The following is a 19,070-nucleotide window of genomic DNA, read 5'->3' as shown; positions in this document are numbered from 1 at the left end:
ATGACCAGAATCTGACTGTTCGTGGCTCCCTCTCACTCTGTCTCTTCTCAACCCCCCCACCCCCTCTCACTTACTGCTGTATCTGATTGTCCTTCAGTGCCGCTCATGTGACTGGAGCTGTCCTTGAGCTCACTTCCTCCAAAACAGGAGCCAGTACTCTGGAGGAGAGAGAGAGAGAGAGAGAGAGACATGCTGTGAAACAGAAAGAGAGAAAGAAAGGAATGAGGGCAAGACAGAACAGATGCCTGTAAGGAAAGTAGTGCTGCATGCACCGACAGCCAGTTGCTCTCATTTTCCTGTTTGCATTTAATAACTATTGATCAGAGTACTATAGATGTAGAAGTACAGAAGTTCCAACATGAATAGATGTATGTGTGGGGAAGGAACTGGTGCTGATTTCTAAAGATAGTTCTTAACAGAACTGCCTGCTGTTGCTAACACAGCTGCTAACCTGCTCTGCACTAGAATAAAGAAGTCAGTAGTACTTTAGAGGAAAGCAACGTTCCTTCTGGTCTTTGCCATCATCCTTGTGGCTTTGCACAGCTCTCAGACATTATTTTCAATTCACAATGGCACAGAATTCCTATTACTTGAAGATCCCTTGTCCTGAGGAAGGAACTGCAGGAGGTCCTGAGGATGAAGATGAAGAGGAAGATGACAGCTTGCTCAGGGTACATCTAATCCCCAGGTCTTCACCAACTCCAAGGCAGAAATCCTTGTCAGAGGATGAAGAGGATGATATCTGTCTACCACCATCTCAGTCACGGAAGGTCAGCTTTGCAGATGCCTTTGGTTTGGATCTTGTGGAGGTAAAATACTATGAGAAATATGGATCACCAGATTCACCAGAATGTGACCTGCAGTACCATGAAACAAATAACCAGGACTTGGGTTTTTATGTCATCCCCTGTTTTGCTTTCCCAGCAGCCAGGCAACAACTGCTGGAAAAGCTTTACTTAGAGAAAGTGGCAGTGGAAAGCATCTTGCCAGTAAAGGGTGACCCACTTTCTATTAGTGGTGTGGTTCGTGTCTTAAATGTTTCTTATAATAAAATGGTCTACATTCGTACTACCATGGATAACTGGACAACCTTCTATGACCACCTTGCTGATTATGTGCCAGGCTCATTTGATGGTGAAACAGATCAGTTTTCCTTCTGTCTCTCCTTTGTTGCACCTTTTGTATATGATGGGGCCCGGATTGAATTTGTTGTTCGTTATGAGACAGACGAGGGAAGCTACTGGGCTAATAATGATGCAAAGAATTACTCCATTGTTCTTAAAATGAATGAAACAGCTGTTGCAGCTCCTGGGTCACAAGTGAAACCAATTATCCCAGAGGATGAGCCCAGAAAGCTTAAAAGTTGTCTGAAGATAACAAATGACAGGTATTTATTTTCTTTATTTCTTTTGTTTTGAACTTATCTGATTTCTTCAGCCATCTTATCTCTTTATAATAACTGCTCAGGTTAAATTAAGACATTTGACTGACAGATCATTTTAATGTATTGCAAATGAATAAGCTAATAGTGTCACAGTTGTTGCCACTCCCTCTCCAACTGATGTTATGTTTCATGTTCTCTTTTGCCAGTCTGATGGCTGTGCAGTTTTATGCACAGCTGATGCTTAGTGTTCACTAGCATCCTTCTCACTAATAAAAGTTTCTTTCTCTTATTATTATGGTAGTATTTCATAATGATTTCTGCAGCTATATATATATATATATATATATATATATATATATATATATATATATATATATATATATATATATATATATACATTATATTTTAAAAGCAACTGCAGTTCTTCCATAACATAAATACTAATTTGTGTCATGTGCTCATTCAAACTGCATTTCTAAAATTAGCTCCCACAATCTGTGGAATTTTCAGTGAATGTACAATAGTGTATAATGTTCAGGAACATACTTTGTGCACTACTAGAGGTAGTATCTTATTTTTTTCCACAGAAATGTGCAGAGTATTGATATTAACTCTCTATCTTGTGTCATTAAGCAGAAATGCTACAGTAATTTTACTAGCTTCCTGAACCCTGCATAGATACTTTTGTTTATTTTGGTTCTGATGGCCTTTAACAAGACTTATTTCCAACAGCTATGCAGCTGAATAGTAAGCAGTAGGTAACAGAAGAGAAAAGGCATCGACATTCTCTAAATAGTCTATTGTTTCCTCTTCTATTCTGCATATAAGATAGTTCTCAGCACAGTGTTTCTAAGACTGAGTGTAAAATGAAATGCTTCCCATGGAAGCAGGTATCATCAGGTTCAACCTCCCATTTCATAAGAACATGGTACTGGTCTGTGTCACATGCCTGCTGCCTGACTACTGACATTTATTGCTGGTTGCCACCCAAAAGCACAGAATGACTCCAATTTAATATTTATGATGTCACTGTAGTCTTTGACATGGGCAAGATATTGACTTCAGTGGAGGAAAATATGGATCACAGGATCATAGGAAGTTACTATGGTGTATCATTTAACGTATGAACATTTAGTGCTGCCAAGAAATACATGTATGTAGAGATTGGTATCTTCCTCTTTTTTAAGGTACATACTTTTTTTAAATCTGGATAAGTAAACTATAATAAATTTGCAATGAATTAAATGTAAAAGTGCTTTTGTCCCCCCAGAATGCTTCCACGTTATTATTTACTTCATTACTGAGACACTGACTCAATCCCATACAGTGACAGCTCATTACTTCAGTTATCCAAGGAAGGAAAGCTAAAGAAGCTGTCAGAACTGGCAAGATCTAGCAAAACATCATGTCCTACTTTTATTTCAGAATATTTAGGAGTTTTGCCATGGAAAATCCGTGCACTTATAGGCAGTACGCAGTTGTGTTGTCTTGATTTACACTGAATCTGTTCATGTAGGATTATTTTCTATGAAATTTTAACCCCATGTATCAGTTTTTCAAGGCAGCTGTTTTGATAAATTGCATTTCTGGTCTTTTATAAATATGGAAGTAGATTAGAGTGAGTATTTAGTGCTGGTTATTATAACTGTGGCTGGGATCTGGAGTATGAGGCATTCTGATCCTGAAAGGCTGACCTACAGAATAAAATGGTACCAACAACGAAACTAATATGAGAAAGCATCGAGTGCATTTTACAGGAAATTCCATGACAAAACATGCATTCCATTATGTTTACACAGCCCTTTTTATAATTTTGGTGGGGTTCACCAATGGGAGATGGCACACGGCTTGGAAAACCGTGACAATAGAAGCACAATGTAGTCTGTAGGAAGAAAGCACTGAGTTCTTTATTTACAGCAACAGATCACAGACTGAAGATCTCTTTGCTTATTTTGGAAGTCCACCACTTGTGCGCTAACAAGTCCCAGAGCCTATATTATGTTGCCTGTCTTAAAAATGAACCACATGAGTATAAGACAAATGCAATCAGAATGATAATGAAGAACATATCCACAACTGCTGCACTTATTAAGAATTCATAGTCACAGTAATATACCCTTGTGACTGAGGTAAGTCATCCCAATAACAGGAAGATGGCTTTAAGTAGAAAATGCATATGGAGAACCTGTTTACTGTAATGACAATATTTACTTAGAGGTTAGGGCAATGAACTGTGAATGAGCTGTATTCCCAATCAGCCAGACCTGGATGTAAGTCTCTAAAATTCTGTTACATTTCATCTGATGATACTAAATTCATTTAACTTCTACAGTACTCCATAGATTGCCACTGCAAGAAGATACCTATGCTTTTGGTAATTAACCTAAGGAAAACAATCAAAAAAGTAAAATAAATAATGTTTTTAGCTCATGCGTCTACATTTCTGTTGTCTCCAACTGGATAACTGGTTAGCTCTGTGCCCTGACTTTCTGGGGTCTTGCACAGGTTAAGTATATCCTTGCTGTGAAGGTAGTAATGTTAAATCAGAAGTACATTTTTTCTTCAATAAAGAAACCGCAGTCTGAACTGTGGCAAGTTTCTCGACAGGCTAGGCACTACGATAGAATAGAAATGGTAGTCACTGCGACAGTATCTCTCTAACGGCTGTCCTCATTTCCATTTCTACAACAAGCATGCTTTAGCACTGACAACACCAGTTAGTCCCACACTCCAACAGATATGAGATCTGTTGAGTTTCTCATGATGTAACATAACTGCATAGTCTTTCTACCTTAGAACATGGCCATTGATATGGCAAGCAATATCTGTCTTCCTGGCTTACGGTCCTGTCTTCTGGAGTGCTTACTATAAATGTTGCTAATACTTTAGAGCAATTTGAATTATTCATACTTTAAAGCAACTTTACGGATATGTTCTATCAAGTTTTATCCAGTTCATGAGTTGCAAAAGTGAATGCATCTGCAAAACCAAAAAAAGTTAAATCTTGGGGATAGTTCTGTAAGAATGTATAACCCATGTCAAAGACAACATGGTTGGCCAGACATTGTTGATTTCACAACAGAATCACCATAGCCAAGGAAAACTGATTTTGTGTTCTGTGGAGGTATCACTAAATCTATTTCAGTTATTCAGGCAGCTGTGTGAATCAACATTTTGGCCAGATCTTTATAAAGGCAAATCTAAGAGATACTTCTACTTGCAACCATGTTCTAGAGGTATCAGAGTTGATTATATCAGCAGCAGGCTACACAAAATATAGCCACTTGAATGACAGGTATGTGGGCAAAGCCCCCCCCCAATTCACTGAATGAGGTATTATGATGTGGCTGTTTATCAAGACTGCATCTGATGTTTGTTTTCGTAAACCTGACAATGCAGTGCTATACAATTTCATAATTTGTCTAAGTGATATTACTCTCATACCATGGAATGATTGGGTTGATTGGTGAAGGCAGAGCAGGGAAAAGGGCAGTTAAGGGAAGAGTAAGTTGAATAAGGTCAGATCAAGGACCAAATCCTGAGGATAGCTGGCCTTGACTTTTGCTCAGTCAGATGACCTGACTGAGATTGTTACCTTGTGCCCTGACTCGTCGCCAAGCATCAGTCCATGTCACTATGAAAGGATTAATATTATGAGCTTTGAGGGTGTTAATAATCCCATTGTGAGGCAAGGTATCAAATGCCTTAGGCAGATCCAAGTGCACCATTATGACAGATAACTTCTGATCGAGGACAGCAGCAACTGAATCATAAATGTTAAGAAAACTGGTCAGTTAAAGACCCCCCCCCCCCATCCATGCTGTGTAAAATAGATTGCTTTTGGTGTACTTCCAATCCCTTTATGAATGCTTTAATATGCACTCTACAAAATGTTTGTCTAGAAGAAAAGTCAGGCTTATTGATTTACAGTTCTGAACTGACTCTGTATGCCACCCTCATATGTTGGTAAGGTTTGATTGTTTGCAGTGCATTGGAATTATATAATTTCTCATCAATGTAACTATTATCAGACCTCATTTCAAATCCTCCATAGGAGAGCATGCTTTCAATAAAATCTCCCTCAGAAATATGAGAGCAAGTCAACCTCAATAATTTAAAAAAAATGTAATGAAAAAAGATATTTGCAAAGATGCAACCTGCACTTGCTTTAGATACACTGGTTAACTATTGCAGAATTCCTGCCTGATAGTAGAACCAATAAAACTATTATAATGTTTTTTCATTTACAATGCTACCCAGTGGACATACCCATTGTTGTAACTGCTTAATGCATATATTTCCACTTCCCTGGCTAGGAATGTGTGTGTGTGTGTGTGTGTGTGTGTGTGTGTGTGTGTGTGTGTGTGTGTGTGTGTGTGTGTGTGTGTGTGTGTGTGTGTGTGTGTGTGTGTGTGTGTGTGTGTGTGTGTGTCTGCTCATGATTGTATATACTAACTTTCTGCTCTATTTTTAATTATTTTCTTCTTATCAATGCCTTCTAATTTATGTAATGCTGTATGAATTGTCTTGTTCTTCATGCTGTGTGATTTGTATTGTGTACTATTTGTGTTCATGACTGAAAAATGTCTTTGGACCTGTCTACCTATCCAATTAACAAACTGTAATAAATAAACAAATAAGGCAATAAATAATACTACAAGAGACTGAAATAAAGTTTCATTAACCATATAAATAAAGTATAAAGATGTAAGTTGTCAGGGCCTACACTTTTCTCTTAGAGCATAGCATGCTAATTCAGGGATTCTAAAACACTTTCTGCAATGCAGACGCTTTATCAAGGAGGGTTTCCACATCATGATAAGTGTTACTGATTCTTAGAGCAGGCTCTCAATATGATTTTCCCTTTGTAAAGGCCTTAGCCTGGACAGTGGTCTGATGGATGAAGTTGATTACTAATGCAGCAGTCCAGGGGAATGATTAATGCTAATTAGCCATGTGTTCTCTACTAGAAATGTTTATGGAACCTGCTTTATCTAATTTAACTCTTGGATGAGAAAGTGAGTGTAGTCTTTTGATGGCCGTCACCAGTTAACTCGTACAGGAGTACTTGAGGTACAGGTATGTCCAACAAGGCCATGGGGATGGGAAGAGTGTTGGTGTGCATGTGTGTGTGTGTTTGTGCACACGTCTGTAAGGGCATGAATGAGGTTGAGTGAATGTGTATTCAAGTGTATGTGGGTTGTAGTTTTGTATGTGTTTGTGTGTGGGGAGTACCTTTGCAATCACAATGCATGGGCTGTTATGGAGAGCACTAGTAAGTTCAGGTCTGACAATGCAATGTTTAATTCAGAGACATGGTAATTAGCTGCTACTGAGGTGTTTCTCAGTGCAGCTTTGCCATGTCTCTGAATTGGAATTTTTCTCAACCACACTAATTGATCAACCCATGTTTGGTATTTAGTGTAGACAGGAAGGAATTTTTTAAATCCAAAGGCATATTTTTATTAATTACAGCTCTCCTATACATAAATAGATTAAACAGGTGTATCAAATAATATATTGCTGTTAACACAGATGCTTGTAAAATATTCATTAAATAACAGCTATTTTTAAAAGGCTGTAAACCATTGTGCATAAGAGGTTTCCCCAATTAAATGACTATGTTTGTGAGTTCACATATTTCTAATAAATCTTTTTGTTATCTATCTATCTATCTATCTGTCTATCTATCTATCTATCTATCTATCTATCTATCTATCTATCTATCTATCGTTCCTTAAGAACTGCTTCATATTTTGACTTGGCATCCTGAATTGCCTCCTTCTTTAGTTGTCTGACTAAGATGTTTAATCTACTTCCATTTGCAGACATTGTAATATTTTGTAGACCTCAAACCTGTGCCACTTTTCCTCAATAACCATTGTAACTTGTACTTCTTATTCCTGTTCACTGAATCTAGTTAGAGCTCCTCTAGATCGATCCAACAGCATTGTCTGTCATCCTCACATAATTCACCCCAATTACTACAAATAACCTTATGCCTGATACACTCGTGCGATGACATTGTCATATGAGTTTCCCAGGTGAAGCTCCTTACTAATAATAGTAACCAGATTTGTTAAAAAAACTTGTCAAGGATATCAATTCCCCAAGCAGGAAGACATACAAATTGGACTAAGTTATCAATATTAATAAAGACAATAAATCATTTCTTTCACTTTTTCTGCAAGTAAATTATCCCCTTGAAATTTTAAATGAAGCATGTCAATTAAGAAAACAGGGACAGCATAAGCAGTTTTGCAGTAAGTCTTAAAATCCCTTTCAAAGGCTGAAATAACACTTCCATATAACCAGACAAAATACTAGGCTACATTGTCATTATTGCTAAGCATAAAGTATTTGAGCCTGTACTTAAATTGTTCAACCTCAGGCTTTCTGCAGGGTTTGCATCTGATGCCTAGAGAATAGCCACTTTGTCTCCCCTACACACAGGTGACCCCTTTAAAGACTCTGGTAATCATAGGTGCATCAGTGGCACCAACTTTATCTGCAAAGTCATGGAATTTAATGTAGCAGAGCTCACTTATATAAACAGTCAAGTAAACCAATCTAGGCCGTAGTCAGTTTGATTTTGTGAAGGAGCGGTCTTGTCTCCTGAACACAGTAAGTTTCTTTGAAAGGGTTACAAAAGACACGGACAGTGGTCACTTTGTGCATACTGCTTATCTTCACCTTCCCAAGGCTTGTGGTACTGTTCCATCATGCAAGCATTGTTGAAAAATTAGACAAACTTATTGTAAACCCCTATAATGTTCACTGGACTGCAGGTTGGCTATCCAACAAATCCAAAGTTGTGAAAGTTGCTGGTACCTTCCCTAGATGTAAAATTGTAACTAGTGGGGTACCACATGGATCAGTGCTGGGCCTACTTCCATTTAGCATTAATTTTGCAGACATCTAAGTCAATATTTTGAAGGTGTAGTTGACCAAATTTGCTGAGGACTACAAGCTAGGTACTATCTACTCACCCACGGATAATAAACAGCTCCAGCAAGGCCTGGAACATGCGTATACATGGTGTACCAAAAATGGTCTAAAGCTAAATGCACAGAAGTGCAGTTTACTAGTGTCCAGGGGGGAAAAGCTGTTCCCACCTCATAGGATATAAAAATATTGGAAACTCTCTCTGTCTGTCTGTCTCTCTCTCATTCAGTCAACGTGTTTCCACCATAGTCAGGAAATCTTTGTATCAGTTTCAGTTAATTTCCAAGGCAACATCTTTAAGAACAAAATATGTCATCCTATCATTATACTGTTCCCTTATTACTTCTATAATTGAATATAATGCTCTCTTTAGTATACACAAATCCACATATATTATTCAACTGGAAAGGCCCCAACAATTTCTGAATAAGATGATTAAAAATCAAGTGCAAAGTTTTTTTTAACCATTTTTTTGTTATTATAATTATGCCCTCATCTTGTAAACTGGGTTTTCTTATTTTAAAACATGTAGTTTTTACTTTACTTACTTCAGTGGAGCTATATTTATTAAAATTAATAAACTGGTGCTTCTGTTTACTGTATACTGAGAAACTGTCTTATTACTTCCTGATTCCAAGTCATCCAGCCCAACCTTCTGATGATCCATTAGAGGTGGAAACAGTTCTGTAGTGGATTGACATGTTTTGTGTAGTCTACAGCAGATTTTATTAGAACGTAATCTGATTGCAGCATAATTAGTTACTCAGAAAATATCAGTAAATCAACACAGCCATATTCACATGAAAGGTAACAAAAGTAAGGTAGAACATACAATTGTTAGTAAGGTGTATAATGCTTGGCATAAAGTGTAATAAAGAAAACAAATTGAGAAAACTGATTGAAGGTCCACAGAGTACAAAAAAATCTTTAGCGAACAAACCAGTGTAGACCACCACAATCCTTCGATAAAACACTAATTTAATATGACAAGGCAAAATTCAACAAGCAGTTTTTAACACAGATAAGCGCTTTCGGGCTCTGCCCTTCTTCAGATGAGATCTGCTTGTTGAATTTTGCCTTGTCATATTAAATTAGAGTTTTATCGAAGGATTGTGGTGGTCTACATTGGTTTGTTTGATAAAGTGTAATAAAACAGATGTAAAACTACGACATCATTGTCTACCAACAGATTTTAGGGAAAAAAACAACGATGCATGAATCACCTCAATGACAGACATACTGTACAGTGTGTTTGTATGTTATATCACAAGGAGTTAGTGCTGAAAATAAAACATTTGAAATAATATGCACATCTGTGAAAATGATGATGCAGTAATCATTCCATAGTAGACAAGTGTTTACTGCACTGTGATAGAGAGCTTACACTAAAGTGACTTACAGCTTTTATATTTGTTAATTCCACAGTGGAGAACTTTATTTTGCCTTCTATCCAAACCTCTAAGCTGTCACTGATTTTGCCTCATAGGTATGCCCTGTCCCTTGTAAAGGTTTTGAATTTCTGGTAAATCACTGAGAATGTCAGTCAGTCAAAAATGACACCCAGTTTCATGTTTCCTTTTGTTCAGAAAATGTGTGTTGATGCAAAACCATTTGTTCTATTAACTTTTTAAAGTGAATTAGAGACATTTTTGTAAACTGCCCCTTATTTGCTCCTTCATCCACCCTGTGATGATATGGACAAGTGTCAATATAGCCAGCTGGAGTTTTGTAAAGCATAATATGTCCTTTGAATATCAAAATGATTTATACAAGATGCTTGTGTTATAAAATTCATTAGACCCATGTGTCATTTGTATATCAAACTGATTTGTACAGATGTTTTGCTGAAAATCTATTGGGGAGGTTTGCTTATGTTAAAATGTATCAACAGTGCACCCTGCTGAAATGAAAAAAACGTACATGTATTATTGTAACTGAATTAAATGTATATGTTTTAATAGAGGACACTGGGACAGCAAAGGTTAACTTTAAGAAAAATAAGGGAAATGTAAACGAGCTGTTAAACCATTAAAACGGCACCCACAGTGCTGAATAGGACCAGAGACACTGGGTCTGGGAAAAGGCCTTTGTTCATTAGCTCAGTGAAAAGAGGGGAGGCCCCAGGCACTGCCATAAACATTTAGATGTGTATTGTAGCCAACTATGCTAAATTTCTGTCTCAGCTTCAAAGGGGAATACTGTGAGAACCTGGAGTCAGGTGACCAGATGATGTCATTCTACCAGCCCTCTTGGAAATTATATTTTAGATATTAAAAAGAGAAATTTCAGGGTATTGAGTATTCTGTTTGGAATCTGACTAGAAAGACCCTCATCCACATCATCTTGCTTTGCAGTAGTAACGTAACTAGGTAACAATAAAATTCTCTTAGAGTCAGTCAGGAATATAGTGAAGCTTAGTTCAGAGAGTGTTTTTCTTTATTTGTATAAGTCTTAGTCTGTCCATCAATGCTAATTCCAGTATTTTCTATGATTTGAACTATATGGTTTACTGTAAATATGCATTCGGTATTTTCATGCTCTTTTATTATTTATTATTAAAGATATTTAAACTTTTATTGTGGCTGGTTCTTGTAGAAAGTATCTAACCCTTGAGAGTGCTTATATTTATTTGGTGACGCTGTGTGGTCTACTCCAGAAGGCCTAGCTGTCTTGAATTACTACCATTTGTGTTAGTATTAATATTACACAGTATAGTTGGACACCCTTTGTTAAGGGCTTCAGAGTAGCTGATTGTAGAGTGTCTGGTGGTGGTGATAACTACCTTATACTCTGGGCAGAAGGGGACACAGCAGGTAAAGCTGTACCAGCCTTTTCCAGGTGTGTGGTGTGAAAAATTAAATCTCTCAGTGTGTGTGTGTGTGTGTGTGTGTGTGTGTGTGTGTGTGTGTGTGTGTGTGTGTGTGTGTGTGTGTGTGTGTGTGTGTGAGAGAGAGAGAGAGCTACTTGGGGCAGGGACATGAAGCACTATGTTTAAAGAGAAGGTGCTGGAGGACTTGGCTTGGACACTCAGCTGAGGATCTAATCATACAGCTGTACCAGTGAGGAGTCTTATTGGGGATTTGGAGGCAGAGAGATATAGAAGCATCCAGACCCTGGGCTGAGTGTGTTCCCTGTGTGCTCTTAAGGGAAATTGTACTTGATGCAGAGAAGTCTGCATCTGGAAATACTGATTGTATTAATTTGTATTCTAAGTGCACACCTCTCCAGTGTCAGTGGTGAGGATTCAGGCTCCTTAATTACTGACCCAGTGTGGGGACAACACATATCGGTGGCCATCACATATTGGTAGCAGTGGTGGGCATCACACTTCCATTGGTTTGGATTTGTTCAGAATTCCTAATCAAAGAATATGAGAGGTATGCTGCTGTCTGTTCAAAGGTACTAAGTGATTTTACCAACTTTTAGAACTTTCAAAACATTTCACTCTCCTATGGTTTCTCTTTCTTTCTTTTTTTTCCTTCTGTAACTGGTATTCTGGACATGGAATGTATATGATTCACACATCTGCAGTTTTCTCCCTAAAAGTAATCAATCAGTCCATTGGCTGCTAACATTTTATTAGCTTTACATTCGTGTTATTGAACTGTTTGTCAAGTATTACACACCTTACTAAGAATCTTATCCTGCTCCATTGTACATTTATCTTTCACTTGAATATAGTTGTTTATTTACTGATTTATTGTCCGACCGAGTAACTGATTATGCTGCATTCTAGTTATTTTGTAATAAAATCTTCTACAGACTATAGAAAACATGCCAACCCACTACATAACTGTTTCTCAGCTCTAATGCATCATCAGAAAGCAGGGCAGGACGACATAGAATCAGGAAGTAATTTGATAGTTGCTTAGTGTACAGTAAACAGCAGCACCAGTTTATTAAGCATAATTAACATAGGTACAGTGAAGTGAATAAGAAACCCCATTTTACAACATGAGGACATAATTATAACAGAATAAATGGTAAAAAAAACTTCGCACTTAATCTTTAAAGGCCTTAAATCTTTCAACTATTTTGATAGATTATTATGGCTCTCCTTCTGTGCAATAGCCTACTAACTGCACAAAGGAGACCAGTGTCTCACTCTTTGAGCCATGGAAGTCCAAGTCTTATTTGACCACCTAATCCTTTTCAAAACCAGTTGGTCTGCAAATAGCCACACTAGGGATCAAAGTCAGCAGCAACAAATAAACATGACTTGCTGGAGGGATAGGTTCCTAACTCAACACATTCCCAGGCTATGAAATATGTTGCCACTACGTGTCAAACAAAGTGCTGTTTTGGCTACCATTAAGGCTAGTCTTGATGAAAGGATAGGTAGACACAAATTTACACTAAGGTTGTTATATATATCACATATTCTACTGAAATGTGTGTGTGCACGCACGTGCGTGTGTGTGTGTGTGTGTGTGTGTGTGTGTGTGTGTGTGTGTGTGTGTGTGTGTGTGTGTGTGTGTGTGTGTGTGTGTGTGTGTGTGTGTGTGTGTGTGTGTGTGTGTGTGGTGTGTGAACAACAAATATGAAGTAGTCTGAAGCATTGATTTTAGTGACTGCCTTTATACTATGTGCCTTGGAAGTGCAGCAAGACAAACTATAGGAATAGCAACTATGTGGTACTGCCTTAGATTTTGTTCCATTGCCAAAAGATATTGGGGGAGTTTAATAAAGACTACATGGTATTTTTTTCCATGTAGGCATCGCGCTGCACTGTTAACTCAGGAGTGAATAATTTTAGAGTCATTAAGTGCTGCTGAGCAGTGCGCACAAGTGCCCCAATATGGAAACTTCCGTGGCGTGCAAATCACCTCGTATGCATGTGAATCTCATGTAAATGAGGCAGGTAGAGTGATCCAACAAGCAGATAGGCAGCTCTGCAGACCCCGTGCCAGTGTCTGTAGTGTACAACAGAAAAATACCGTATACAGGACTGTAGACAGACAAAAGGGGCTGCAAAAATGTAGGTAGATAGACAGAAATGACATAGCACACACAGCTATGAGGAAAACTATCCTCTGTGTGTTCCAAAAGTTACAGTAAATATATTAAAATTTTTTTTAATAATCTTAGCATGTTTACACAGAGCTCCACAGTGGGCAAACATGCCTTATATAAAAAAGGTGGAAAAATCAAATATTAATATCATGAGACAGAAATGCATTACAGGACCCTGTGTGCAGCATCTACAATGGTGCATTCATGCTGTTGCTAATGTGGAAGGGCTTGGAAGCGTGTAGTATCCAGGTTGTGAGTACAGATCACTATGCAAATGAGGTGGAGTTACTGAATAGCATAACGGGGTAACCATGTCCGCATATCCTCTTTGGGTAGGCAGAGAATCATGCTGGTGTCCACGGAAGAGGTAGCTGACATCAGTAGAGTGTGTGTCCCAATACGTTCTAAGCTGATTGGAGCTTAGCTGCACCTGTTTGCATGGCCTGCTGCTATGCTGAGCGTGGAAGCCTGAGGGGGTGTCTGCACTGATGTCTAAGCTTTGTTTACCTACAGGGTGCATGTTTCCATGTGTTTGCAGTCTGCCACTGTGCTGAGTGTGGAAGTTTGGGAGTGTGTGCACTGACTGCTAAGCAGTGCTTACCTACGGGGAGCACATCTGCGTGGTGAGCTGCAGTGCTCAGAGTATCTAAAAGGCCAATGAACTGGGAAAACTATTCAAGTATCAATGTACAGGCCTAACATTTTCTGGAATGTATCTATCAGTTCCAATGCCCTGGACCAGCTCATTCTGAGCCCCAATAGAGGAAGCAACATCCTCGACCTGGTTATCACTAACATGGGAGACCATTGCTCCACACCTATAGTCAATTCCTCCCTGGTTAAATCTGACCACAAACTGATCACCATGGAAATCTCCATCTCACCTACACCCCCCACTAAAGTGACCACCCTGAAAAATTTCTCTAAAGCCGACTTTCGGCTCCTATAAACAGAGGTTACTAACTTCTCGGCACCCATGCCAATGGAAAATAGCTGCATGACTGCCAAATCATACACTAATGCACTGTACGAGCATATACACAAATGCATGGACCTTGCCATTCCAAATAGAACTAAGATGCTCTTCTCCAAAACAATGAAGCCAATCTGGTGGTCCCCAGCTATCAATAAACTGTACAACAGAAGGAAGAGACTGTTGCAGAAAAAAATGAAGTCACAAGACTGGAAAACCTCCCTTATCAGTCTCAACAAAAAGCTGAGATCCCTTATCAAATCCTCTAAAGCCAGCTATGAAGGCAGAATTGCAGCTGACACCAAAATCAGCCACAAAGCCTTCTATAGCTATATCAAAAACCTCAAAGGCAATACCCAGATTTGTTCTGAGTTATTGCACAATGGCACCTCCTATACTGAGCCAACAGATATAGCCAACATACTGGCCGACAGATTCAATGCCAACTTTACCCCGCTCTCCCCCCAGGGCCCCTATTATCATACCAGAAGAAAGCCTGGTATCCATCATTTCTGTGGCACAGGTAAAAGCTGCATTGTCCAAAGCCAAGAATACAGCATCCATGAGACCTGATAATATCCCTGGCTGCATCCTACATGAGCTACAAAATGAACTGGCACCACATATGTGTGCCCTGTTCAATCACAGCCTTACCTCTGGCTATGTCCCCAATGAATGGCACGCTGCTACAGTCATCCCGCTTCATAAAGGGGGGAGCAACTACAGACCCTGGGAACTATCGCCCCATTAGCCTGAGGAGTCTGGTATGCAAAACTATGGAGCGCATCATCATGGACCTGCTTAACAAAGATATAGGCAATCTCCAAACTCTTGACCCCACAGAGTTTGGCTTTGTCAAGGGAAGATCCTGCCTGCTGAACCTGGTTGACTTCTTTGAGGCAGTCACCAAGGCTGTGGATGAGGGTAAGGCAGTGCATGCAGCCTACCTTGATCTGGCCAAGGCCTTCAATACCATTCCCCACTCAGGTATCATTGATAAACTCACCAAACTAGGCATCAATCCTTACATCACTCGGTGGGTTGCAAATTGGCTCACAGACAGGACCCACAGAGTGAAAGTTGTGGATTCCAAGTCAGACTGTCGACGAGTTATGAGTGGAGTCCCACAGGGCTCAGTCCTGGGCCCTCTTCTGTTTGGCATCTACTTCTTAGAAGTCCAGATCAATGCAGAAGGACTCTGACTTACCAAGTTCCCTGATGACTGCAAGCTAGGAGTCATTATCAACTCCCCAAATGATGCAGACATCCTACAAAAGGGCCTCTCTGAGACCAATGACTTGTGACGGAACCATGGCCTAAAGCTTAACTCCAAAAAATGCGTTATCATCCCCTTTGGAAAAAAACTCAGTTCCCATGAATTAGCACATTGATGGGAGCCCACTGAACACTAAAGAGATCCAAACACCCAGGTCAACAGCCACCTCATCTTCGACCACCACATTGCCACTGTGGTTAGAAAGTCCTTCTACGTTGCACATCTTATAACCAAAAGTTTTGCATCCAGGAAGAAAGAGACCATGATCCCTCTCTACTCATCCCTTATTAGACCAATCATCAAATATAACACCCTGTTTGGCATGTACCTGACCAGGCACCTACACCAGCTGAAGAGGCCACAAAATGTCCTATGTCCTACATGGACAGACTGAAGAAACTTCAGCTGTTCTCAGTCTCTTATCGTCTAGTTAGAGGTGATCTCTGCTTGATTTACAAAGCCATGTCTGACCAAGTCCTACTTGAAATACTACACCTAAAGAAATCCCAATTCCCCCATGCCAGACGGTCCAGAGATCACAACCTCATTACCACAATTAACAGCAGATGCTGGAGGGATGGGTTCATCTTCCAAAGACTGCCCATACTGGGGAAATAAGCTTTCCATTCATGTCAAGCAGAACACCTCGCTAGCCCTCTTCAAGAGAAATCTTGACGAGTGGATGGGCAACAGAAAGTTCACTCCAGGGATCATTCCAGTTGCCCTACTGGATAGAGGCACTGTCAACGAACATCAGGTGACACGGGGCCCCTGGGCAATTTTTTTTTTGGGATAGGCTTGTAAAAGCTCCAGGGCCATTAGCCAAGTACACACCTATGAACCTATGTATTAATTAGTGTTGATACTTGCCTAACTTAAACTAGGGCCATTAAATGATGTTAATTATATATTAGGCAGGTGCACTGCATCATGTGTAGCCAATCATGCAGGCAGCACCTAAAGTAGACCACTATACACCCTACAATCTGATTTTCCCCATACTCTGCACCATTGGAGTACAGACTTGGGAATTTTAACCAAAAGCATGCTAGGGGCTGCTGCAGGTCTGCTACATCTGTATGTGTTAGATGCTGAAGTTAATGCTGCTGCTGACAATAGGCCTAGACAGAGAAGGAGAAGAGTGTTCAGGCTCAGGGTAACCTTCCAGGAGCTACATGAGCTACAGGGTGGACAGGGACATACTGCAAGAACTCACCGAGCTCTGCTATCCTCAACTCAGGGCCCAAAGTCAACAGAGGGGAACCCGTCCCAGTGGAAACAAATGGATGTGTAGTCCTTAGGATAATAGCCATAGGTACCTTCCAAAGACCAACTGGGGATATTATGGGGGACTCACAGGCATCAGCATCCAGGGTACTCCACCAGTTCCTGGATGCCATGCTACCACATGCCAGTGAGCACATATATTTTCCCCTCACCCCTGAGGTGAAGGCCAGCAATATGCAACACTTTCACCATGTAGCACACTACCCTGAGGGACTTTGTGCCATATATTGCATTCATGTACACATCAAGGCACCACCCGGTGAGGAGGGTAGAATCTATGTCAACCCCAAGGGGTACCACTCCATCATCTGCCGGATCATGTGCAATGCCCAGGACATTATCATGGCAGCTATCATGACTCCCATATCTGGCACGCAACATAGCTGTACCCAATCTTTGCTAGGGGAACATCCGACATGGCGATTAACTGGGGGATTCTGGCTACGCACTAGAACCTTGGATGATGACACCCTTCAGGAATGCACACACACCCACAGAAGAAGATAATGAGGCACACGCACAAACTAGGAACATCATAGAGTGTGTGTTTGGGTTGCTGAAGTCATGGTTCCAGTCCCTCGCTATATCTGGTGGAGCCCTGCAGTACTTTCCAGCCACATGTGCACATGTGTTCACAGAATGTCCCATGCTACACAACATGATTCTGTGGAAGTAGCTGCAACAGGATCAGCATAGGGAAGGGATACTACAGCCCCCCACCAGTGCCTAGGTCACCACAGCCACACTCACAGGAGGACTCAGAGAAGCCCCGTGATGATGTCCCTGTAGACAGATGTAGGCATGCCCAGTATGCCCTGGCATTGGCTAAGAGCCAACGCATAGCACAGTCACTGACAACCTAAGGCCCCAGGGACTAACACTTTACTCCCACTTACTTATATTATTAAAATAGCTGATGCCAGGCAACCCACACAACCTGTACCTATCCATGTATTGGGTGTGTGCTGCTTGCATCATACAGAATCAGCCCTGAACTACAGTTCTGTCAACTGCTGCATTCTTAAGGTAAGTCTCTAACCTACACATTAATTGTAAGGATTACTATAATAAGGTATTGTATGTGTGGATCTGTTGCTGTTATGCAAAGAAATATAATGGGCTATTTGGTCAGAGTTAACATCCACAATGGACAACTGATACCCAGTCCAATAGTATGTGTTCATTAATTTTCACTAGGCCTCATGGTTGGAATATTCATAACATCAGGCAAGGGTGATGTTAAACAGTGGGCACACATGATATCTGGACTACTGTCTACCCAAGCTGATCATGTGCTGTTGTTCCCCTGCCCCAAACACAGTGGTGTACCCATGTAAGTGCTTTAACAGAAAATCAGCTATGGTATAGCAGTGGACCAGGCAGTCTCAGGGCTGTAACACAGATAGCGCTCACACATTGTATGTCTCTGTTCCTGCAGGATAAGAATGTACATATGTATGGTGTTGATTGTGTGATGGATGACCCCTCTCTGTCTAGTGAACTGTGTGGCTCAGTGGACTAGGTAAGCTAGCATGGGTGATGGTATTGATGGTTCTAATCTGGAATTACTCACATCTTTTGCATGTGAGGTAGTAGTATGTTGGTGTTTTCACAGAATGTCATACCTCCCAACCTCTTAGTGCAAAAAATCTGGGCAAAGTCAGAAAGAATGGGGGAACAAAGGCCCAAACACAGGGACAAAGTTTAAATATTGGTCACATAAGCCTTGCTGGAAGTAAAGGTGTTGCAGTAGTACACATATTCCGATGGATATAAAGTCTGACACACAATTGTTTGTCTGTAGTTAGTAGAATGTATTGATGTCAACATTCAATAAAGCACCAGAAGACAACACATGTGTGAGGAACAGACCAAACATATGAAGCAAAACTCTGGACATTCTGTGAAAATCAGGACAGTTGAGAGGTATGCAGACTGTCAGTCTGTTGGTGGTGTAACATTAACAACCCCAGTCACATATTTAGTACAGCAGACAGCTGGGGAATGCTGTGGGCATTTCGAGTGAAGTGCAGTACTGCAGAAATAGAGGTGGATGTTAATGTCTGTAACATACAAAATCCCGGACTGGAATACAGGTAGGTGTGGCCTGGAGTCACATTATAAGTACTGACAGTCCCAGACAGAGTGTAGTAGCAAGATGTAAGCCATGGCGCTCGCAATAAGTAGTGTGA

General features: G+C 40.2%; 1 protein-coding gene across 1 annotated transcript in view; it reads left to right on the top strand.

The window, feature by feature from the left end:
- The first annotated feature begins 143 nt into the window (after nt 1–143).
- PPP1R3F (protein phosphatase 1 regulatory subunit 3F) overlaps nt 144–19,070 on the top strand; it is a 52,474-nt gene continuing 33,547 nt past the window's right edge. Inside the window, exon 1 of the mRNA XM_044079295.1 lies at nt 144–1,387. Coding sequence (XP_043935230.1) covers nt 570–1,387 — 818 coding nt within the window. The 5' untranslated portion in view covers nt 144–569. The remainder of the gene's footprint in view (nt 1,388–19,070) is intronic.

The sequence above is a fragment of the Protopterus annectens genome, chromosome 8.part0 (genome assembly GCF_019279795.1).
Source record: "Protopterus annectens isolate FY-2018-M chromosome 8.part0, PAN1.0, whole genome shotgun sequence".
NCBI classification, from domain to species: Eukaryota; Metazoa; Chordata; order Ceratodontiformes; family Protopteridae; genus Protopterus; species Protopterus annectens.
The sequence above is the reverse complement of the archived record's forward strand: the minus strand, read 5'-3'. Positions and strand labels throughout refer to the sequence as shown.